Source organism: Myxine glutinosa, chromosome 1 (genome assembly GCF_964187855.1).
Source record: "Myxine glutinosa chromosome 1, kmMyxGlut1.1, whole genome shotgun sequence".
Classification (NCBI taxonomy): domain Eukaryota; kingdom Metazoa; phylum Chordata; class Myxini; order Myxiniformes; family Myxinidae; genus Myxine; species Myxine glutinosa.
In genome coordinates this window covers 163,604,232-163,630,085 of record NC_136261.1, presented here as the reverse complement: position 1 = coordinate 163,630,085, position 25,854 = coordinate 163,604,232, and the positions used below count along the sequence as shown (strand labels likewise).

Here is a 25,854-nt window from a genome sequence, read left to right as displayed (position 1 = left end):
AAATAAAATGGCTGCCAGTCTACCAGTCGGCCACCTTTAATCAGATTACAAAATAAAGTGAGGTGCATGTGTATGCCATCATGCACTCTGCGTGTGCCATGTGTGAATAAAATCGGACCATGCATGTTTCAATAAATGGTTGGGGACGTGTTTAAGTAACAAAATGGTCGCGTCGGCCATCTTGGATCTGATCTTGAAAAGAAACGACGTGCATATGTAAGCCATCATTCCTTATCTCTTTGCAAAGTTTGAAGAAGATCGGTAAATGCTTGTCCGATAAATGGTTGAGGACGTGCTTAATATCGGGTTTTTTACAACTAAAATGGCCGCCAGTCTACCAGTCGACCATCTTTGATTAGATCACAAAATAAAGTGGGGTGCACATGTACGCCATTATGTACTCTGCTTGTGCCATGTGCGAATAAAATCGGACCATGCATGTTCAACAAATGGTTCGGACACGTTTAAGTAGCAAAATGGCCGCCAGTCGGCCATCTTGGAACTGATCTCGAAAGAAAATGATCTGCTTATGTAAGCAATCGTCCCTTATATGTGCGCCAAGTTTGAACAACATCGGTAAATGCCTGTCTGAGAAATGGCTGCGGGCGTGTTCAACATCGGGGGTTTTTTACAACTAAAATGGCCGCCAGTCGTCCATCTTTGATCGCATAGCAAAACAAAATGATGCGCATACAGTATGTTTATCACCATGTATTGTCGTTGTGCCAAGTATGAACCAAATGGGTCCATACATCACCGAGATATGATTGCAGATGCAATGCACGCACGCACGCACACACGGACGGGAAAGACCCAATCCATAAGTCCCCTTTTCGGACCAAGTCCAATGGGGGCTACTCAAGACATAATAGAAGGTTGTTCGTGTAGTTATATGTTCAAATGTTTTGTTGTTGTTTTTGTCAGGTCAGTCTTTTGGAACTGCCACTGGTAACATGTAACCCAGTGCTACCTATCGCATTGTCGGGTTGTCGGTGACTAAACCGACATCCCTCACTGGCTTTTATAGTGGGGAGGGTGGCTGACACCCTGCGAGGCCCAAAAACAACACCTGGCATAGGGCGGATGAGCTCCCATAGGGAACCAATGGCCATCCAGTATGGAGATTGTGTTTGCTAAAAAAACGCCCATCCAGATTGGACCGATTTGAGTCATACCAAGACTTTAAAATTGGTACGTGCTGCTTCCGTGCTTGAAAAAGATAGAGCACGGACAATCCATCAGTTGGCATCCATGGGGAGGAGGAAAATTCCTTCTGAGGAAATGCCCCACTGAATGCGGTGAGAAAAGCGGCACCATTGCTATGACCTCGCTGGTACCCAGAGAATCTCGGGAAGTGACAGCAATGACGGCGCTTCCTCCAGCTCAGTGGCTGTGTTGTGTTTGTCTCGTCGGTGTATCCACGTGTGTGTGTGTGTGTGTGTGTGTGTGTGTGTGTGCGTGTGTGTGTGTGTGTGTGTGTGTGCGTGCGTGTGCGTGCGTGTGCCAGTTCTATTACGAGCCTTAGTCGATGTATTAAAACAAATTCACATGTAGTAATTAACATTGCAGCAGAGCATGGATGGCATTGAAATGCATTCGTTAAAATCATACTAATATTATGAATGACATATGTGAATCATTTAAAAGTAACATTAAGTTGAGTATGCGCTGCCCACCAAGTTCACAAGGAATAACGAGGAACAACAAGAAGCTTTGAGGCAAGAGGGGGCCATTCGGCCCACCATTCCTGCACTACACCAGGACCAGATATTTTATATCACCCATCCACAAACTAGCTATCTACAAGTCTTGCTAATACTCCTGACACTTTCTGTCTCGAATGCTTCCAAGTACCTATATAATCCTCCCAGCCAGACGTCCGACCACTCACAGACATTCTTTGCTTCCGATGATGAAGGCAGTTTCCAATCCAGTTAGTTATCTGACCAGCCACTCGGCAAGGCCTGACCTTAGCTAACAACCTCCCATGTGCTACCTTAGTAAATACCTTCCGAAAGTCTCGACACACTACATCCACTGCACTTCCCTCCTCATCGACCCAGTCAAAAACTTATTCACAGAACTCATGTATTATCTTCACAGCAATTCACAGAATTTTTTTGGTGCCTGATCTCCCTTTAGTAAGTCCAAGCTGACTACTTTTAATTCGTTTGAAATTATTAAAATGTTTCCCTTTCCACTACTTAATTAATGACTCCAACATCCTCCCCACAACTGAAGTAAAAATAACAGGTCCATAGTTCCCCCAATTAACTCTCTGGATCCTTTCATAAATAGTTATTACATTTGATACCCTCCTATCCTCTGGAACCCGTCCTGACTCCAATGACCTGTTAAACATATCAACTAACACCACGCTTATCTGTTTTGCCACCTCCCTTAATACGCTCTTCTGTTTTTTTTGTATACACGGTATAACATAAATTGACACGACAAGGAATTTCAGGAATTAAGTCGGAGATTGAAAGATGTGGATTTGGGGTGTATTAACGGGGGTAGAAAAGATCAAGGTTTTGGATGGGGGAAGATAAGAGATGGTGGTGAACAGCTGTTTTAAAGACCTGGAGGGAGGAGTGGGATTGAATAGAGTGAGGGAGATTGTTCCAGAGGCGGGAGAAAAGAGGAATGAAAGAGTGAAGGTGAGCAGAATGAAGGTAAACGCTTGCATGAATATTATCTGGCTCTTGAGCTTTATTATCCCGAAATATTTCCAGATGTTTCTGCGCTTCCACTACTCCGACTTGGATCTCTTTTAAAAGCCCTTGCTCACCTCCAATATCGGTTCTCTCAGCTAATGGAAATTTCCATGACTGTTCCTGTTCAAATGTAGAAGCAAGACCACTTCAATCTTCCCTCATCGTTCACCAATTCTGCTGTGTTATTGCTTCCTATCAAGATTTAGGTACATGGATGCTCTTAACCCTTTCTTAACGACTTATATACAGAACGTCTTGCTGTTATGTTTAATATCCTCGCTAGGTTTTTGTTTTTAAACTAGGCTCTGTTTCCTCCTCCACTGATGTGAGTCAGAGTCTAGTCCTGTTATTTTGTTCCTTATTAATGCCTTTCGCTTATCCTTCATTGCACTATGGACATCCTCACTAAGCCAACCCGGTTTGTTTCTGCCTCTACCTTTACACATCATAAATATATATATATATATATATATATATATATATATATATATATATATATACATATATATATATACATACATACATACATACATATATATATACATACATACATATATATATATATATATATATATATATATATATATATATATATATATATATATATATATATATACATACATACAGTACATTCAGAAAGTATTCAGACCCCTTCACTTTTTTCACATTTTGTTATGTTGCAGCCTTATGCTGAGATCGTTTAAATTCATTTTTTCCCTCATCAATCTACACTCAATACCCCATAATGACGAAGAGAAAACAGGATTTTAGAAAGTTTTGCAAATTTATTAAAAAGAAAAAACTGAAATATCACATTTACATAAGTATTCAGACCCTTAAGTCAGTACTTAGTTAAAGCACCTTTGGCAGTGATTACAGCCTCGAGTCTTCTTGGGTATGACGTGACAAGCTTTGCCCACCTGCATTTGGGGATTTTCTGCCATTCTTCTCTGCAGATCCTCTCAAGCTCTATCAGGTTGGATGGGGACCGTCGGTGGACAGCCATTTTCAGGTCTCTCTCCAGAGACGTTCGATTGGGTTCAAGTCAGGGCTCTGGCTAGGCCACTCAAGAACCTTCACAGACGTGTCCCTAAACCACTCCTGCGTTGTCTTGGCTGTGTACTTGGGGTCATTGTCCTGTTGGAAGGTCAACCTTCGGCCCAGTCTGATGTCCTGAGAACTCTGTTTCAGGTTTTCATTAAAGATATCTCTGTACTTTGCTCCGTTCATTGTTCCCTCAACCCTGACCAGTCCCCCAGTCCCTGCTGCTGAAAAACACCCCCACAGCATGATGCTGTCACCACCATGCTTCACCGTTGGGATGGTGTTGGGGCAGGTGATGAGCGGTGCCTGGTTTCCTCCAGAAATGACGCTTAGAATTGAGGCCAAACAGTTCAATCTCGGTTTCATCAGACCACAGAATCTTGTTTCTCACAATCTGAGAGTCCTTTAGGTGCTTTTTTGCAAACTCCAAGCGGGCTTTCATGTGTCTTTCACTGAGGAGAGGCTTCCGTCTCGGCACTCTGCCATAAAGCCCAGATCGGTGGAGTGTTGCAGTGATGGTTGTCCTTCTGGAAGTTTCTCCCATCTCCACACAGGATCTATGGAGCTCAGCCAGAGTGACCATCGTGTTCTTGGTCACCTCTCTTACCAAGGCCCTTCTCCCCCGATTGCTCAGTTTGGCCGGGCGGCCAGCTCAAGGAAGAGTCCTGGTTGTTCCAAACTTCTTCCATTTAAGAATTATAGAGGCCACTGTGCTCTTGGGAACCTTCAATGCAGCAGAATGTTTTTGGTAGGCTTCCCCAAATCTGTGCCTCGACACAATCCTGTCTCTGAGCTCGGCAGGCAGTTCCTTTGGCCTCATGGCTTGGTTTTTGCTCTGATATGCATTGTCAGCTGTGAGACCTTATATAGACAGGTGTGTGCCTTTCCAAATCATGTCCAATCAATTGAATTTATCACAGGTGGGCTCCAATCAAGGTGTAGAAACATCTCAAAGATGATGAAGAGAAATGGGAGGCACCTGAGCTAAATTTCAAGTGTCAATGCAAAGGGTCTGAATACTTTTGTAAATGTGATATTTCAGTTTTTTCTTTTTAATAAATTTGCAAAACTTTCTAAAATCCTGTTTTCTCTTTGTCATTATGGGGTATTGAGTGTAGATTGATGAGGGAAAAAATGAATTTAGACGATTTCAGCATAAGGCTGCAACGTAACAAAATGTGAAAAAAGTGAAGGGGTCTGAATACTTTCTGTATGCACTGTATGTACATTAACCGTTTCACAACCACACCACACTCAACGCCTCTGAGGACTAGAGACCTAGTTTGCTCTCGAAGTGTCAGGTGATTAAGAATTTAAATTATTTTATTGCTCAGTGTGCTATCCGTTGTAATATATATATATTGTTACGGATCTCGGACGTCGGCTCTCCCCTTATCAAGGGGGGGTTAATCCCCTTGTCTTTTGTCTGGCCGACGCGAGTCCTGGAAGTTATAACGTTCCTTCCGGTCGGTATTAAATAGGGTTATTGGTCGACTTAGTCCTAATACCTAATTACTAACACCGACCGTGAAGCAAGGAAATAACTCCCGCCCGGACCACGGCGATAGTGGACACGCCGAGTGAAGCGAGCCGCGATTCGGGCCGTTAACAAAAACTAGACCCGATTAGGCGGTTCCGATCGTGCCACGTTTACCCAATGGAGAAAAGACTAGGACGATCGGATTAAGGAGAAACCAGAAAGAACAGGGCAATTTATTAACAATTTACAGAAAGAAGAGGAAACTAAAGAAATGTACAGGATAGGAAGAGGAAGAAGAGGCACACAGGGCAGCCTTATACAGTCTTATCTTGTTCCCTGGACAAACGGGCCCGTCTCACATACACACTCACACGGGGATTGTAGATGGTTGATGGTCACCAGCGCGTCCAGGCTCCAGCCCGGCTCCGGTCCAGGCTCTGGTCCAGCGGACGAAACCCGGCAGGCAGCTCCGCGTGTAGTGGAACGCGAATGGACAATTATATAACGGGGGGGAGGCTGGTGTCCTGGCGGCGTATGTAATAGTTGCAAACTCGTGCCAAACGCCCCCCTCTCCAATGACCTGCTTTAGCACAAGGTTCCAACAAGAGTCCTTTCACAAGCGCGCTTCCAACAAGAGTCCTCTACAACGCCAATCGTATGACGCAGTCTTCTGGTAAGTCCTTCTCAATGCGCATTTCCAACCAGTCCTTATACTCGCGAGTTCTCCGGGTAAGTCCTGTGAAAGGGCTTTGCGTTTGCGCTTTTATAACTCAAGCAGCGATCGCTCCGCGAGCCCAAAAGCCACGTCTTTCAGGCGATCTTACCTCAGACATGGTTGGCTGGTTAAGGCTTACCGGCCCTGCCCTAATGGGGGGTTGACGTGGCCACACCTACATTCCTGTGCTCCGCCTCCTTTCTCGGGCTTTACCTCGTGGCTTATGGCGGCGTTGAGCGAGCTCACGGGCAGCGACGGCTGCGGCCAAGGAGCATACCAAATTGGGAGGGCATGGGGCACTGACAGGAGGGTGACGCTTAATGGCGTCGCTTGGAGAGGGAGGCTGGCAAAATGGATGGAATGGGGCCTACTCCTTATTTGATTGACACAATGCAGATTCAACTATTGGAAACATGGCCTTATCTATACACATACTAATTAAATAACTGAAGTCCTATGGTGACTTTCGTGTTTCTTGTGGCCTATCTATGGGGTGCTACCTTTAACCTTTAATGATGTCATATTTACACAAGTGTGGGTTCTCAAAACCGCAACACTTGTGTAAATATGACATCATTAAAGGTTAAAGGTAGCACCCCATAGATAGGCCACAAGCAACATGTAGGTCACCATAGGACTTCAGTTATTAGTCCCCTACCGGTGTACACCGGAGGGGACTATAGGTTTGCACGCCGTCCCTCCGTCCGTCAGTCCGTCAGTCCGTCAGTCCATCAGTCTGTCAGTCCGTCAGTCCGTCAGTCCGTCACACAAAGAACAGTTTTCCGGACTTTTTTTCGAAACGCTTAATGCTAATGATTTCAAACTTGGCACATGGTTTCCTCATGATAAGATACAGATCAAGTTCGAACCTCACGACGTTTCGATCATTTTTAACAAAGTTATGGCACTTTGAACTTTGGGAATTCTGATAATTCTGATGATCCTTAACTCAGTGCCATTTTAAGTTTTAATTTCCTTTAAAAACCAATTTCTCTGCAATAATTGGACCGATTGAGATCAAATTTTCACCGTAGGAGGGACTCGATCTGTAGAATATTTTAATGGTAATTATGACGTCACAGGTCACGTGGTTCGGCCGCCATATTGTTTTTCATGAAAACACGAAAACCCCTTTTTCTCTGCAACGGCTGAACAGATCGAGGCCAAACTTTGCAGGCAGAATCGCATAACATGCATGAAAAAAACATGCATCAAAAGCACCAGCAATGCACAAAAACAAACATTTTAAAATAATAAAAGATGTCTTCTGGTGCTTCTCTGCTGGACCGATGTTTCTTGGCTGCCTTCTTGCTTGATGTTCTTTAATAAAAAGGGCACAAACCGCATCCGCTTTTTTATTAATGGCCAGCAGGGCCAGCGTAGGTGGTCCACTTGCATGGCATTGATGCCACTTAAAAACAGTGGTCTGCAAGCAAGGTACTGCTGGCAGCAATGGTCTGTCCCAGCAGAGGTGCCAGGCCACAGAACGTGTGGTCCATAGGTGTCAGGCCACAGAACGTGTGGTCCATATGGTGCATCAGTGCAGGCAGGCATGCAGGCAGCAAGGGTGCAGGCAGAAAAAGTGCGGCCGCACAATTCAAGGCACCTGCACACTCCCCTCGCACAAAAGGCCATGGCCCATGAGTGGGGAGGCAGACAAGCAGAGGTTAGCGGGGTGCAAGGGCGCAAGGGGTACACATCATACAAGGTAATGCGACATGAGGGGCGCTGGAGAGCGAGCTAAGAAAGCTCGTCCCTACTCGTTCGTCACCCCCCATGTCACCTACTCTACCCTTGCCCTTCCCCGTATTTACACAATTTACAAATCCAGCTCTACCGTCTTGTCCCCCATATCTCCCCTAAACCAAATTCGTCACCAATCCCCCCCCCCCCCCCAAAAAGGAAGGGATGGAATAACACACAATGTCTCCCTCCATCATGATGCGTCTTACCATCCAAACATTTGCCAAAACCTGGTGTGGAGTCCTGTCACCTCGGTGAGTGGATGCGGATGGTGTGAAGAGATTTTCTCCTAACTATCCTTCTAAATGACATTAACACAGTTAAACTACCCGGGTTCTTGCCCTGCAAATCCATTGGCCATCATTACACTATGCGGTTCTAGAAACCAATTCCCATTGACCATCCCTGTGGTGCTCACCAATTTGGGGTCTCACTCCCCCGATTTTTCTATACTGTGCCCTCGCACAATTTCGGGGCTGGGTCGTGTGGCTCTCTTAGCAGGTCCTACTTACCTGCGCACCTCCGCCACTGAACGTCGCCACCCGAGCTTGTCTAGCTCCTTCACTCTACCCTAACCTGGGGAAGGCCCTCCCTGGCACTTACCCCCTCTATGCCCCCTCTGGCATTGGGCTACCCGGGTCCTCTCTTTAGGATCCTCGGACCCCGCTGAACACTACTGAACTGAACACTAACTGGCTCCCAGAGCCTACCTGCGGCCTCACCTGGCCGACAGACTACCAGTGGCGGAGTGCTCAATAACCACACCTACTAACAGGCTCACATGCCCAGCCATTCCACTTTACTCATGCACCCAACCAAAAACACTACTTTCCACTACCCGCACCACAGATGTCAATATCCAACCAAATTTACCTCGTGGCTTATGGCGGCGTTGGGCGAGCTCACGGGCAGCGAAGGCTGCGGCCAAGGAGCGTACCAAATTGGGAGGGCATGGGGCACAGACAGGAGGGCGACGCGTAATGGCGTCGCTTGGAGAGGGATGCTGGCAAAATGGATGGAATGGGGCCTACTCCTTAATTGATTGACACAACGCAGATTCAACTATTGGAAACATGGCCTTATCTATACACATACTAATTAAATAACTGAAGTCCTATGGTGACTTTCGTGTTTCTTGTGGCCTATCTATGGGGTGCTACCTTTAACCTTTAATGATGTCATATTTACACAAGTGTAAATAAAAATAAATACAATTTACCTACTCCCTCTACCTACTTTTAAACTACCCTCCACGGGTATTCGTGAAGGGGTCCCCATCCTTCCCCCATCCACTCCATTGCACCATGCACTCCACTCCACGTATTCCACACGACTCACTCCACACCATTCATTCCACACACCTGTTTCCATACACCCCAAATCTCCACTTGCATCCTATGCAAGTCATTCAATCAACACCATTACACTCATCCACAATACCGTCACAATACATCACTTCTCCAAACCATTGCCTCATTCACTCAGATTTTCCTACGCTCCAATTCCTCATTTCAACATGCTCACCAGCAAGACTCTCATTCAAATCCTCATTTAATAAACTACACCACAAACACACTGCATCATTTAACTATCTCCTTCCCTCTAACTTGTGCTTTCCCTGTCATCCATTATACTAAGCACTCCCTCATCATTATCATCCATCTAATCTCTCTACATCCCCACTACTTGTGCAATGTCACTACTTAAATCTCAAGTCTCCTAAAGTCATCTCTAGGTCACTAACCATTATCCTAACCCGCCCTCGGCGAGCTTACACTGCCAAACCCCATAAAACTACTGCTCCTTCGCCCCAATGGGGGGATGGTAGAGCTACCATCCCTCTACATCACTATCGCCATCACTACTACTATGAAATGTCCACTACTCTCGAGCCTCTCGTGCGGGAATACATTTTTACAGCTAGGCTTCGAAAAGCCGAGCAATGTGTGCAGATGGCCAGTCTCCTGTAGGTTGGGTCCGTCCGGCATTTTCGATTCTGGGGAGGAGGCATACTCGGGCCGAGGTTCCAAGGTCCATCCCGGCACGGAGCCTTGCGGTCTCCGCCCCGATGACCCAACCTCCCCTGGTCGGAGCGCCGCCCCCGCTAGGGGGCGAAGGTCGGACCTGGCCTTTCTCCCCCGGAATCGTGCCGGTCGCCGCTACGATGCGGCACCGACCATACAGGGCGGGACCCGGCCCGAATCATGCACGGCGCTCCTAGCGAGAGCGCCGCCGGAACGACCCCGACGGCCCCCGCAGCACACAAAGCGCACCACGCCCCGAGAGCTCACGTCGGCTATACGTCGGCCTAAGCGCTGCGCCGGTCAGCGTCGATGCTCGAATCGCATTTTCACATCCACCCCTCGCGACCCTTTTCTCCCTCACACATCCCATACAGTCCGTCAATTCCGCCACCGCACTCTCTCTCCGTGCATACTGTCTTGTTCCACACTGAGGTGCACACCACTCATGCACACTCATTCCTTCCACACACTCCATTATGCACTCCTCTCGCGCACATTGTGGCGCACTCTCCTCCAGTACGTACTCCGTACCACTCATGGGGGTGCACTCTTGCACATAACCATTCACCCGCTCCGGTGTGCATCCCCACACACGCTCCTCATCCATCTCGTGTGCATCCTCGCACACTCTCTCCATCCATCTCACTCTCTGGATCACACTCACTCTCACACATACACTCCATTGTGCATTCTCCCTCACTTTCACACTCTGTAGTGCATCCTTCCTCACACTCTGTAATACACTCGCGCTTCGGCACGCATTTTTTTCTCACACGCGCGCCATTCTCTTTCATACACCTCTCCACGGACCTTGCACAAGCGCCCGGGTGACGCCGGGATCCCAAGCGGGCGAAAAATCCTTTCGCGCCAAACCTTTTCGCGCCATATACAGCCCGGCTTACCTTTGGGATCCTTTTCTCCACACGCACCTGCAAATGTTTATTGGGATTAGCAAGTACGGCATCATGATGCGAACACAGGCTTTGTACATACTTCATCTCTTCCCTCTGCGATTGCTCTTCTAAGTCCGCCGTCTTTCCAATTCCAATTCCCATTTTAATTAATTCATTTCCTTTTTCCTCGACGACCGCTGGTGCTAATAAAATAAAATTCTCTAATTCAGCGGTCGTCGGCTTCTCTATCCCCCGTGTCGCGATTTCTATACCAGTCCACGTGACTTCGCTTTGCTCCAACTCGCTTTCCCCGTGCTTCTCAAGCCGCGCTACCCCATCGCATACCCGTGTGCATTTCACGCTCGACCTGCGGTCTATTTCCTTCCCCATTGTTATTATTTGGCCACCTATTCTGGTTCCAAACCCCGTTAACCCATCCTTCATTCCTTTCATTAGATTCTCTTGGGTGGCCATCCTGTTTTCCAACCCCGTTAACCCATCGTTTATTTCTCTGGCTTGGCCACACACGTCCTTCAATTGACCCCCCAGTTTGCTTCCGAATCCCCCCAATTTGCTTTCTAGCCCCCCAATTTGACTTCCCAATTGCTCCCCTATTCTATTTTCCAAATTACTTAACCCGTCTCTCAATCCCCCTAATTTGGTTGTCCAATCATTTCTCAATTCCCCAATTTGGTTTCCCATATCATTTGTCAATCCCCCAATTTGCTCCTGCGTTTTGTCCACCCCCAATTGTATGGCTGCCTGCAGCTGCGCAATGAGGTCCTGCAGATCCATCCCTCCCAGTGCGCAGCAGGCGCGGCCCTCGTCGCCATGTGCGAGGCGCCGCCATTTTGTGCGCCTGCAACCCCCACTGCCGCACCCTCATTCCTTTCCTCCTCCATCTCTACCAATTGTTCCACTTCTTTCCGGGGGTCCTTGGTTGCCTCTAACTCCTCTTCATCTACCTCCACTGGCATCCGATCGTCTTGGCTATCCATGGCACGATTTAATTTAGATGTTAAATAAAATTTCGGCCGCTCGCAATTTTGACCAAATTGTCCAAAAGATAGAAATTTGGTTCGGGTCCAAATCCCACTCCCCGACACCAATTGTTACGACCAATATCACAATTGGTGTCGAAAATTTTGTCTAACAAATTTAGTCCCAGGTTCCAAATCCCCACTCCTGACAACCAATTGTTACGGATCTCGGACGTCAACTCTCCCCTTATCAAGGGGGGGGGGGGGGTTAATCCCCTTGACCTTTTATCTTGCCGACGCGAGTCCTGGAAGTTAGAACGTCCTTCCCGGCGCGGCGTTAGGTAGGGTTTGTTAGGCCTAGGGGTTCACGACTACCTAATTACTAACGCCGACCGGAAACGAGGGAATAACTCCCGCTCGAACCACGGATATGATGGAATATGCTGAGCGGATGGCAATCCGCGATCCGAGCTGTTAACAGGTGACTAGACCCGATTATAGCGGCTGCGATCGTGCCACGCTTACCCAATGGGAGAAAAGACTGATGCGATCGGATGGAGAGGAAACCAAGAAAATAGGAAGAACAAAGCAATTTATTAACAATTTACAGAAAGAAGAGGAAACGAAAGAAGGGATGTACAAGGAAGAGGAAGAAGAAGCACACAGGGCAGCCTTAAACAGTCTTATCTTATTCCCTGGACAAGCGGGCCCGTCTCACATACACACTCACACGGGGATTGTAGATGATTGATGGTCACCAGCACGTCCAGGCTCCAGCCCGGCCCCGGTCCAGGCTCCGATCCAGCGGACGAAACCCGGCAGGCTGCTCCGCGTGTAGTGGAATGCGAACGGACAATTATATAATGGGGGGGGGGGGGGGGGAGGCTGGTGTCCTGGCGGCGTATGTAATAGTTGCACACTCGTGCCAAACGCCCCCCCTCTCCAATGTCCTGCTTTAGCACAAGGTTCCAACAAGAGTCCTTTCACAAGCGCGCTTCCAACAAGAGTCCTCTACAACGCCAATCGTATGACGCAGTCTTCTGGTAAGTCCTTCTCAATGCGCATTTCCAACCAGTCCTTATACTCGTGAGTTCTCCGGGTAAGTCCTGTGAAAGGGCTTTGTGTTCGCGCTTTTATAACTCAAGCAGCGATCGCTCCGCGAGCCCAAAAGCCACGCCTATCAGGCGATCTTACCTCAGCCCTGGTTGGCTGGTTAAGGCTTACCGGCCCCGCCCTGATGGGGGGTTGACGTGGCCACACCTCCATTCCTGTGCTCCGCCTCCTTTCTCGGGCTTTACCTCGTGGCTTATGGCGGCGTTGAGCGAGCTCACGGGCAGCGAAGGCTGCGGCCAAGGAGCGTACCAAATTGGGAGGGCCATGGGGCACAGACAGGAGGGCGCGCTTAATGGCGTTGCTTGGAGGGGGAGGCTGGCAAAATGGATGGAATGGGGCCTACTCCTTATTTGATTGACACAACGCAGATTCAACTATTGGAAACATGGCCTTATCTATACACATACTAATGAAATAACTGAAGTCCTATGGTGACCTACGTGTTGCTTGTGGCCTATCTATGGGGTGCTACATTTAACCTTTAATGATGTCATATTTACACAAGTGTGGGTTCTGAAAACCACAACAATATATATATATATATATATATATATATATGTATATATATATATATATATATATATATGTATATATGTCAAGTTGTAGATTTGTTATTGCCTAAAGTTCAGTTATAGACGTTGGTTGCTAATGTGTTATGATTTAAATGTTGTTTAAAAATGCTATTTTCATAAAGTTAATAAAGGGTTTTTGCTTCGTTTTAGTTTTGGATGAGGAAAGGCTCGCTGAGGTCATGCTGGACAAATTGTATACGTGTGCTTTTTCGAGGCTAGATAAGGCCGGTCGTGAAACCACGCCCACATGCGCGTGATTTTGTGTAACGCGAGTAGAATGTTTAGAGTGCAGACATAAACCTATCGTTAACCATATATATTTTGTATTAATCACAGCGACGCATGACTCTGTATAAACATGCTTTGAATTACTCATGTAAACAAACCCATAAAATATATGGGTTTGTTTGGCCAAGCATACACTCTTCTCTTTGTGAGTTACATTTCTGTTTTCTCGGAGCCCAGAGAAACATTTGGTCCGAATGATAAGGAAGGGCTGACTCCCCCGAACAGCGGATAACGGTGGGAGGGACTCTCGCCAGTCGCTTTGTTCTCTCGGAGATTTTCTGATAATCGTATTCATATATAAGTGAATGAGAATCAATGCGTTTTGAGGAAGGCTTGACGTGGCATGAGACTGGCTCTTGCTGTAGATGTCTTGACTTCTTCCGGATCTGTATAAGTTGGTTTTTAATAAAAAGCTGCGTCATTTTTCAGGCTATTTGTGGACTTCTTTTCCAAACGAAGAGCTGATTCTTCACAGATGGTACCAGGAGTGGGGTCAGCACCGGACGACGGGAAACGGAGCCCGAGGGACAGGAGGAAGGCTGCCTGAGGCCGGCGCCGGCACGTTGATTTGATTAAAGGTGGGAGTTGTTTTATATCAGAGGGCTATTATTCCAAATTCGTACCTTCCTCCCTCGAGCGAATTCAGTCTCCTTGTCTTCCGCGCTGCCTGCACTCGAACAGAAATTGTAAGTAAAGGCTCATTTTAGGCCTCAGAATGACGTGGCTTTGTTAAAGCCAGGATAAACAAGTAAGGATACCAGTAAGGACTTAACAGTAAGCTTAAAGTTACAGTTAGCACCAGGAGGGGAAAATGAGGTCGGACAGCCATATAGGCTGAAGCCAGGTGGCCAAGATTTTTCCAGGAAGGAACAGCCCAGAGACAAGATGGGGTATGCCATTGCATGCCAGGGAACGAAGGGCTGTGGCTAACTTAGATAGAAGGCCATAGGAACATAGAAGGCCATAGGAACATGGCCAGTAAAAGGATTTGCGCAGGATATCGGTGAAGATAACGTTCGGTACAAGGGAAGGGGGAAAAGTGAGGTCGGACAGCCGTAAAGGTTGAGCCAGGCCGAGAACTTTCCAGGAAGGATCAGCCCAGAGCAATAAGATGGGAAGCAAGCTAATGAAAGAAGGGGAACCCCTTAAGGGAACCCCGGCATCTTTCATGTTTAAGAGGCATCATTTTGCCGCGGTAAGACCATTAAAGGACTGGGCTGTGTTAACTAAAGATTTAAATAATCCCTGGCCAGAGGACAAGTAAGTAAGCAGTTAAACAAGTAAAACAGCGAGTGATGCCGCTGGACCAGATACCAGACCAAGACCCCCCAACCCCCCAAGACCTGAGCTCAGTCCCGGGGCTCTAGGCAACACCCCAACACCCCGCCCTGCCTTCCCTTTTTTCACCTCAACCCACCCCCGTCCAACCCGTCCCAAAAAAAAAAAAAAAAATCCTTTTCCTTGAATGAGAGACGTAACATGAATGAGCAAAGATTGTTTGGGAGTGGCTGGAGAAAGGCATGATTTGAGTCGATCTGAGTTTCGCGCGAAGTCTGGGAGACTTCTATGAGTATATGAATGAGGAATGAATGTATATTGGGATGTCAATTGACGTGTGTATCTGGCCAATGTATCTGTCTGTATGACATATGCAAAGCAGAGGGTTTCGGTGTGAAGCTTTGTAAGTGGTCTGCTCGACATGGGGGAAATTCAGGCCGGGAATGTCCATTTTAGCGTCTATCCGAGAGAACAGGCGAGGTCCTGAACTGAGTCCGGATTTTCATCTGTTTGGGAGTTGTTTGGGAAGCGAATTGATATAAATCGGGTCAGGAAAGCACTCGGAGTGCCCTTGTCGACCTACTGTTGATATGAAGCGGTTTCTAGGAGATGGTTGCAGGATGGGCTGTTTTTTTCTTTCGAGTGGCAGTCGGGCAAGAAATTTGGAATTTGTTGAACTAAATTCAGAATTCGAATCAATATGTGTGTTTTACTTGAATTGAAGAGTTCATTCAATGGCAGATATTGTGGATTGTATGTGTGGGATGTATCGCTGAGGCAGCTCACCTTTGGAATTGGTGTCATATAGTGCATTTTGGGTCAGAGAGGTGGAGCGTCGGAGATCCTGTTTTTTGCGATGTTTACGAGCTAGGGATGAGTTCTGACAGCTCAATGTTCTGACAGCTCACTACATGCCAGGTCGTAGATTTGTTATGACAGCTTTTCGCACTTTGTTATGACAGCCGACTGCATGTCCCAACGTGAGGTAAACCCCGCCGTGAACGCGAATAGAGCGGCGTGCAGGGAGTGTTGGGATTCGTGTGGAGGCACGAGGGTGCGTGCCAGGACGGGGGGCGGCGTGGCGTCGTCGCGTTGAGATGGTTGTGCCAGGTCGATCGGCGATCTCTGAATTTAAATCGGATTTTTGTCATGTGTGTTGTGAAATTAAACGTCTATCCGAGAATCCTGGCAATGTTCGTTTAATTAAAGTGTGGTACAAACCTGTGTTTCCGCCGTGCGGCTCCGTGGAAGTTTGGGTAGAGGGATATTGTGCGTTCGGGCAGGAGCCGAGCGAGCCGCGAGTCACGGGTGTGCTGTATGAGACTTGCTCAGAGTGCCGGCGATAACTCGCCCACTCTCAGAGGAAGTGTGTGCCCCGAGAAGATTGTGGGTCGCAGATTGGGCACTCTGGGTGGACACGGGGGTTGCAGTTGTGTGGGCGCGAGGAGGTGTTGATGAAGCGTTGTGCGAACGAGGAGGGATGTGCGAAAGGTGCACTAGGTAGCAAGGGTGCTGCATTGTAAAGCACGCCTCGTACGGACGTTCCTGGGCGGATTGTGACGGTTGTTGGATTCGTAGAAGTTAGCATTATGCTATGTAGAGCCACATTAATGGTCATTTGTCCATTGTCGCCGGACTTGCATTACTTGTGGGATAATAAAGCGCTGGTTACCCCAATTTGAAGTTTGACCTTTCGAAGTTTATTTGACCTTTGTTCGAGATATGTAAGGGTAAGAGGTCAGAGGCAATTCACTAACCTTGGAAGAACGACAGGCGGAGTCAGTCTACAGGGTGTTGCTTTAACGACAGGATATAGAACTTAAATCTGGAGAGAATATCGGGACATATATTGTTGGATAAAACTGAAATCATGTACGTAATTAATGAACAGAGAATATCGAGTTCTGTTTGTCGTTGTAATTGTCGTTGAGGTCCCGATTCAGGGGTCTCAAGAAATAAACAGACTTCCGGTGCCGACCGGAAGCGTCAGGTACAGTACGCTTGAGTTTAATTTAACCGGGCCGAGCACAGTGACGTGCGTGATCGAGCAATGGGGATAGTCAGGGTCAGTGAAATGGAGGTTGAAATGCAGTGAACATGTCCGATTTTGGCTTCGCGAGGCTCCGGATAGAAATTGGCATTTCGATACTGTGGATTATATTGTGCCTGCCCGGAAAGGTGATGTCCTGTGCTGGGGCTGGCGACATGCCTCTGTTATTTGTCTGCCTGTCGGTCTGATTGTAAGTCTTTGGTACTGGGAGGGCTAATTGAGTGCTTAGGCGTCATTGTTCCATGGAGGCAGGAGCTGTGAGTCACAAAATGTAAACGGGAACTTTGTGTAACTTTGCACCGGATCCACAAACAGAGAGATGGACAGGACAACAATGGAGTTTATATGGACGGGTTTGGGGCAGTTTCAATCTGACGATTACAGAGTGCTTTGTTCCGTTCACGAAACATGTAAAATTCATGGAGTTGAAGTGGTTTGCAAGAAGGTAGCAGAGTCAGTACTGGGATGCAACCTCGTCCAGGGGTTTTGGTCCAGCCTGCAAGGAGTCCAGGGGCTTGTTTCAGGGCTGGGTCGCCAAAAATGGGATGCTGTGCCCATCTGGATGTAAAATTATCCATCAAGGACGGGGAATAATGTGCAGTGTGACTGATTGGAGGTAATAAGGATTTGTGTCGATTTCTTGATTCGAGTTGATCTGGAAACAAAGACAGATGGGATTAATGTGTATATCAGGAACATTTTGGAAAAGAAATATGGATATATGACATTACTAAAATATAACCAAGCAATTGAGAGTTCTTGGGTTAATGGGATATAAATAAATGCATCTACAAGTTGATGGTTTATAAAAATTTAGTTCTGGATGATACTTAAACGATGAACAATGTTGGCAATATACAAAGAATGTGACTTGTTTTTTGGGGGGAAAACATGTGGTTTAAAATTGGTTGGCTAAGTTTTAAAGATGGAGATGTTTCGCAGAACTCTTATGATTATTTATATGAGTGGTGGACTATTCCATGGCGAAGCATTTTCCAGTTTATTGAAAGTTGGATTTTGTAAAATAATGGTTTAATATAACCACAGTAGAAAATAATATACAAATTTGGGACATTTTGTAAACTTTCGAATAATGAGAAGATTCATAAAATTCATAAAAGGTGGATACTGGGAAACCATCGATGTTGGGGGCAAAGTTATGAGTGGTTTTGGGCAAACGAAGATTAATTTAGATTTATCATAGTTAAGTTCGAGGAAGTTGATTTGAAGCCAGAATTTTATTTGGATGCCAGAAAGGAGAAAGGAGATGCTGAAAGCCAGAAAGGAGATGCTGTTGTCTACTCTGAATGACAGGTGGTGGTATCCAGGGCGCTGAGGAGTTTGTTCACGTTGTAAAGTTTGTTTATTTATTTGTTTATTTAGTTTGTTTATTGTAGAGAAGAGTGCTTTTGGGATTCCGGAGCCAGAGTGGATAATTTGAGGGTAGTAGGTGGAGTAGAGGACATCTTTGCAGTGCTGTAGGTGGTCCTTGTGGGCTTGGGAGTGAACTGATTTGGGTTTAATAGGCACAAGCTGGTCTAAACAGGGTGAGGAGGATGGTGTGATTGATGATGTCAAAGGAGGCGTTGAGGTGAGGAGGATGAAAATGTTGAGGTTGCCGGCATCAGAGGAGAGAAAAGGTCGCTGGTGATTTTGAGGAGAGCAGTTTCAGTACTGTGGCTGGAGCAGAATCCGGATTGGGATGTTTCATACAGGTTATTGGCAGAGTGGTGATGTTTGAGTTGAGTGGCCACAGCACGTTCCAAAACTTTTGACAGAAAGGGTAGGTTGGAGATGAGTCTGAAGTTATTTAGGGTGTCAGGGTTTAGTCCAGGGTTTTTTCCAGAATGGGGGTGAAGTTTCACGAGTTTTTGGGGAAATCGGTATGTGAAGCTGGATTAAGTTGGAACTGCTTGATGAGCCATGGAGATGGATTGGGTTTTGTTGTTGGTTGTCTGGGAGTTCGGTTGTTGCATTGCCAAAGGTTTCTGTGTGGTGGACACACTCGTTGGCTGTTGTCTTGTGTGACGTGGATGGAGATGTATGTGGCTGCGTGTGGCTGCCTGGAGTCGGGAAGACGGCTACAGTGGTTGATATTGGTTGTGGATCGTCCGGGGTGCTTCGATTTGCATAGGGGGTGAAGATTGGGATATTACATTATTTTAAGTAAGTATTGGTATGAGTAATTACATAAGTAATTATGAGTTATTATGAGTATTAGTTATGAGTAAGTGATTATTTTAGTAAAGTTACATGTTTCGCTGTGTTGTGGATCTGGGGACAAGCTAGTTTGATGGGTACCCTGGGGTCTTCGGCGTGTCTATGTGTTTGGCTATCTGTTACACCGGACTCTTGAATGGGTTTTCATGAGACGAATTTCAGACATAACAGTGAGAATCTATTTTGAGCGAATCACAGTGGGTGAGGAAAACATTGTGTGTGACCAGACACCAGAACTGACCAGAATTGAAATTGGAAGTAGACCAGGTTATTTCTATTATTTGTTTATTCGTGAAAATAAATAAATAATAGGGGGAGGTTAATGGAGGTTAATGGTGGTTTGTTTGTGTTAATGGAGGTTAATGGTGGTTTGTTTGTGTTAATTCTAGTTGAAACTCTCGCTGAAGTAATTTTCGTTTAGATGATTGATTTTTTATTAATTTTATAATTTTATTTTTATTGATGTTGGAAACAGGTAATGGGATGCTGAGAGAAGGATTGAATTTAATTTGAATTGGACTGGATTAAATGGGATTGAATTTAAAAATTGAATATTGGATAAAATTGGATCCACTTGAAAAAAAGTGGATTAGGAAATTGGAGAAAAGGTGTTCTATGAAACTATGAATTGAATGAATTGAATCTATGAATTGGAGACCTGTAGACCAGGCGTTCCCAGGAGACTTGTGGACCAGGTGTTCCACCAGAGGAAAGGACCAGGTGTTCGTGGAGCACTTCACCTGCAAGAACGCCTTGGAACCAAGGTGGAAGGGACCAGTCCAGGTGTTGCTGACTACACCAACGGCAGTCTTTTGCGAGGGCAAGACCTCGTGGATCCACGCCACGCACTGTAAGTTGGCCATACAAGCACCAGACACTACACCACAGCAACCACAGTAAGGATGGGCCTAATCATAGGTACAATACTATTGATAGCGACAGCAGCTAGGGGAAACTCCGATTCCAATAGATGCGAAAACGAAACCCGACACCTCACCGTAACATGGGGACAAAGAGTATCACTACCATGTTTCGAACAGAAAGCCCTGCACACAAATTGGGTGAACATAAATTGGCTAGCACTGTCGGCAGGGCCTGGACGCGTTGGCATGGTACTACAAAAGCAACGAGAGTTCCGGGAAGACGGGCAAGCTAGCATTAAGACCTTGGCCCAACCAGGATACCAATGGGGAACCCCTGATTTTAAGCTACAAACACGCACGCGCCTAGAGAAAGGCATGACTATGCAGGTCCGGTGCAGCGTCTGGACCCCTGGCGCGGCCGGTGGCGAAAGGAACTACATACCATGCATCGAATACATACTCACGCCACAACCCCAGAATAAGGCCCCAAAGAAGGGTGAAAACACATATTGGAAAGTGGCCAGGGAAGTGGCAACAATTCAAAATAGGACACACTGCTGGTCGTGCATGCGCTTTCCCCAAGCAGGCACCACAGGAATACACATGATAGTGCTACCTCTGTCCCTCAATGACCTCTGCTCACAACCTATCGATTCCCCATGTTTAGTCACCACGCTGGAAAGAGAAGGGGTTGACAACGGCAAGAGTTGCAATCGACAATTTAATTATCGCCCGTCAATGATTGCCCATGTGGCCGAGAGGCCTGCCCCCGTCTGGGTCAAACCACAGAAAGGGAGGGTCTGCCTCCAGGGTTCCGGCCACTTGCGTATGGGAGAATCAGAATGCGCCTACACTCTCCCCGGGAAGCTGGGACAAGGGAGCTCGGGGATTACATTACGAATAGTACTGCAAGATAAACGCAACCACAACATAACGGCTATAACATTCTCTAGGGGGGTTAGTAGGATTAATGGGGTGGTAAAGGGACTCCAGTGCTTATCCACCCACCTGGTCCCACCCCATGGGACAATGTTTATATGCGGCGACAAGGCTTACCCCTATTTACCAAATAATTGGGGGGGCACATGTTATCTGGGTTCAGTCCTTCCTGACGTTGAGATACTGGATGAGCTAGACCCAAAGTCCTTGGACAGGCGTTATAAGAGGTCAGTCATGAACGAAGATGGAACCACTAAACTACACGGGAGTCTATGGGAAAAGGTGTTTGGTTTCTTCTTCCCAGGAGCGGGCACAGTCATGGATAGTTTCCGGATAGACAAATTGGCTTTGGCCCTAGAAAAGGTGGCAAACGACACCGCTACGGCTCATGACATACTATTGGATACGGTGATTCACATGCGTACAATGGTGATGCAGAATCGGGTGGCTTTGGACATGCTCCGGGGATGGACGGGCACCATAGTGAAGTGGTTATTGACCGCACTGGCTGTGATAATCGGGGTAGTAATTTGGGGGGCACTAATGAAATCTCTAGTCCTCCTCTGTATGAGAAAGTATTTTACAGGATGGAAAGTGAAGAAGCCGCCGACAACGACTATGGCTCTGACCACAGAGGCCGTCGACCTGAACGGGTCCTTCAACAAGGCAGTTGCGACCGGCGCTCCAGAAAATTGCATTGAATTTTGTAATGACTGTGATACTTGTGCGGATCCCATGTGGGAACTGGCTGCTGCCTGTAACGGTGTATGTGATGACTGTGATACTTGTGCTATAAACCCCTTGCGTGTACTGGCTAACGCTGCTTATGTATTACAAGCTGACAGCTGCACGCCCCCTTCCGACCCAACTATGGATCTGATTGCGACACTGGGTCTGGCGGTCGAGGGACCCGACGTGGATATCCTAGACCCGCAAGCCGACCAGGCGCCCAAGGGAGACTTTGACATAAAGGAAGTTCCTCTCTTTGCTTCATATGTATTAAGTTCAAATGCTTCAAGTGAATCGGATTTTTTCGCTCTGTACCCTGACCAGGAAATTGAGACACAAGATACTGACAATACTATGTATTCCCCAGAACAGCAGCACGTGAGGGACCTCATGGGCATGATCGTTGATTAACTTCGAAGATCTGCAAGGACTGGGTCTGCAAAGGGTGGGGGGAGCAAGTTCCGCAGGGGAGGTGGTGGCCCTCTGGCGGAGCAGAACCTCATCTGGACCAGACACCTTCGTTGTGGATCCGAAACGTTAATGGACTTTCATGTTCTGAGCCCTCAGGCTCCGAGCACGCACCACACGACACGTTCGCCAAATGCACGGGCGAGGCGCTTTGGGCGCACGATATGCCCTTGGGAGATACCCGCATTACACAATTATTTTTTCAATACCCGCATTACACAATTATTTTTCAATAAAGCCCGATGTGGCACGTTGTCTCTTAAGATACTTTGTCTCGACGAGACAAGAGGAAGGAATGTCAAGTTGTAGATTTGTTATTGCCTAAAGTTCAGTTATAGACGTTGGTTGCTAATGTGTTATGATTTAAATGTTGTTTAAAAATGCTATTTTCATAAAGTTAATAAAGGGTTTTTGCTTCGTTTTAGTTTTGGATGAGGAAAGGCTCGCTGAGGTCATGCTGGACAAATTGTATACGTGTGCTTTTTCGAGGCTAGATAAGGCCGGTCGTGAAACCACGCCCACATGCGCGTGATTTTGTGTAACGCGAGTAGAATGTTTAGAGTGCAGACATAAACCTATCGTTAACCATATATATTTTGTATTAATCACAGCGACGCATGACTCTGTATAAACATGCTTTGAATTACTCATGTAAACAAACCCATAAAATATATGGGTTTGTTTGGCCAAGCATACACTCTTCTCTTTGTGAGTTACATTTCTGTTTTCTCGGAGCCCAGAGAAACATTTGGTCCGAATGATAAGGAAGGGCTGACTCCCCCGAACAGCGGATAACGGTGGGAGGGACTCTCGCCAGTCGCTTTGTTCTCTCGGAGATTTTCTGATAATCGTATTCATATATAAGTGAATGAGAATCAATGCGTTTTGAGGAAGGCTTGACGTGGCATGAGACTGGCTCTTGCTGTAGATGTCTTGACTTCTTCCGGATCTGTATAAGTTGGTTTTTAATAAAAAGCTGCGTCATTTTTCAGGCTATTTGTGGACTTCTTTTCCAAACGAAGAGCTGATTCTTCACATATATATATGTATATATATATATATATATATATATATATATATATATATATATATATATATATATACACATATACACACTGTGTCTTCAGAAATTATTTACACCCCTTGACTTGTTTTTTACATTTTGTTGTGTTACAGCCTGAATTTAAAATGGATGAAATTTAGATTTTTGTCACTGACCTACACATCAGAAGCCAAAATATCAAAGTGGATTAATTTTTTTAGAAAATAATTAAAGATGAAATACAGAAATATCGAATTTACATAAGTATTCAACCCACTGAGTCAATACTTCATAGAAGCACCTTTGGCAGTGATTACAGCTTTAAGTCGACTTGAGTATGTCTGTATCAGCTTTGCACATCTGGATTTGGTGAGTTTCTCACATTCTTTCTTGCAGATTTACTCAAACTCTGTCAAGTTGGATGGGCAGCGTCGGTGAACAGCAATCTTCAAGTCTTTCCACAGATTCTCAATAGAATTCAAGTCTGGACTTTGGCTGGGCCACTCAAGGGCTTTCACATTCTTGTTCTAAAGCCATTCCAGTGTCGTTTTGGCTGAATGCTTTGGGTCATTGTCCTGTTGGAACATAAATCTTCGCCGCAGTATTTTGCACTCTAAAGCAGGTTCTCCTGAAGGATTCGCCTGTATTTGGCTCCATTGATTGTTCCCTCAACCTCCACAAGTCTCCCAGTTCCTGCTGTTGAAAATCAACCCCATAGTGTGATGCTGCCACCAACATGCGTCACGGTAGGGATGGTGTAAGACGGGTAATGAGCTCTGCTCGGCTTCCGCCAGACATAGCACTTTGCATTCAGGCCAAAGAGTTCAATTTTCGTCATATCAGACCACAGAATATTTTGCCTCATGCTCTCAATCTTTCACGTGCCTTTTTGTAAACTCTAAGTGTGTTGTCATGTGCCTCTTTCGCAAGAGTGGCTTCTGTCAGGCCATTCACCCATAAAGCATAAATTTGTGAAGTGCTGCAAGATAATGTTGTCCATCCAGCAGGTTCTCCGATCTCAGCCAAGGAACTTGTCATTGTGTCAGAGTGGTCATTGGGTTATTGGTCACCTCCCTGACCAAGGTCCTTCTTGCCTAGTTTCTCAGTTTGGTCGGATGGCCAGCTCTAGGAAGTGTCTGGGTAGTTATATACTCTTTCCATTTCCTTCCCCAGATCTATGCCTCCTTACAATTCTATTTGGGAACTCGACAGACATTTCCTTGGACTTCATGGTAGAGTTTTTGCTCTGACTTGCACTGTCAACTGTGGGACCTTTTATAGAAAGGTGCATTTCTTTTTAAATCAAGTTCAAACAACGGAATTGGCCACAGATGGACTCCAATCAAGTTGTAGAGACATCTGAATAATGATCAAAGGAAATTGGATGCATTTGAGCTCACTTTGGAATGTCATAGCAAAGGGGTTGAATAGTTATATTACTATTCTTCCAATTTCCAATCTCTATCTATACAGAATCCTCTACATTAATTCCCTCCTTCATGTCATGCTTTTCTCTCCTCCATACAAGAATACTAGCTTTCACCCAGATTGTGACACTTCCTCCCTTTTTCTCTTTCCTATCCTATCTATAATCCCTGCAGCCTTTAATCCCCATCCTCCAGTTCGATTACTCATTAAACTACATCTCACTTACAGCAACAAAGTCATACCCCTCGCCATCCATCCTAGTTTCCAACTCTTCCATCTTTCCATTCAAGTTCTTGGCATTTGAATAAAACATCTTCAGTATTTCCCTTCGTTAAACCATACCCTGCTGCCCCCAATCCTCTAACTCTAACCACATCCTCAACATCTCGTCTGATGTAATGTTATACAGAGGATGTCCCAGAGGATACATTTCCCATACATTGGATGTCCCATGTCCAATACATTGGATTCTTTACAAGACAGCTTGCTTGCATTGTTAGGCTTTAATAATCCCCTGAACTCTAATGCAGCTTAGCTACCGGTACGCGTTGTTCCTTTATTCATTGATCAGTGGTGAAGTTTATGGCATTTGCCCATTGTTTGAAGACACAAGGGATGTGTCATGGTGAAATTAAACATGTGTGGTTTTGTCAAGAGAGCTGCACGAGCCAGATTTGTTATGTCTGACATTAAACACATTTCTTTCAACAAATAGGGGTAATGTTGGACAATATCTGCCCACCTAGAGACTACACAAAATGCATCAGTTACAAGAACCAATGAAAAGGAACATTAAAGCTACATAGCTCAAAAAAAGGAACATTAAATGTATTACATGTGAGCTTACCCAAGGGAATGAATTTGTGATCATCACCACCTCTTCAAACGTGTTATTTTTCAGTTCGTATTTCGTAAATGCATTCAGGTGTTTCTTGTCCATGGACCATTTTATGTCACTACTTGCTGCAACTGGACTGTAGTTCACCTACGAAGAAAAGAAGAACATTATTCATTTTAGAATATGGAAACAAAACATTAAGATAGAAAATATATATATATATATACTAGTTGGGTCACCCGTGGGAATCCCACGGGCATGGACGTCTTCATTTAGATGTTGCACATTCAGTTTTACAAACTGGTGACTGGCAATTTATCAGATCCACAAATGATGTAATCTACACAATGTATTTACTTCTGATAACATGTGAATGCATGTGCGTGCACATGGGAAATACAGTTTGAAATGTCTGATTACATCTCATGTA

At 45.9% G+C, this 25,854-nt stretch overlaps 1 protein-coding gene across 1 annotated transcript in view; it reads right to left on the bottom strand.

Annotated features, from left to right (window-relative positions):
- The window catches only part of LOC137430786 (uncharacterized), a 311,105-nt gene that overhangs the window by 171,420 nt on the left and 113,831 nt on the right, over positions 1–25,854 (bottom strand). Inside the window, exon 14 of the mRNA XM_078771248.1 lies at positions 25,434–25,571. Coding sequence (XP_078627374.1) covers positions 25,434–25,571 — 138 coding nt within the window. The remainder of the gene's footprint in view (positions 1–25,433; positions 25,572–25,854) is intronic.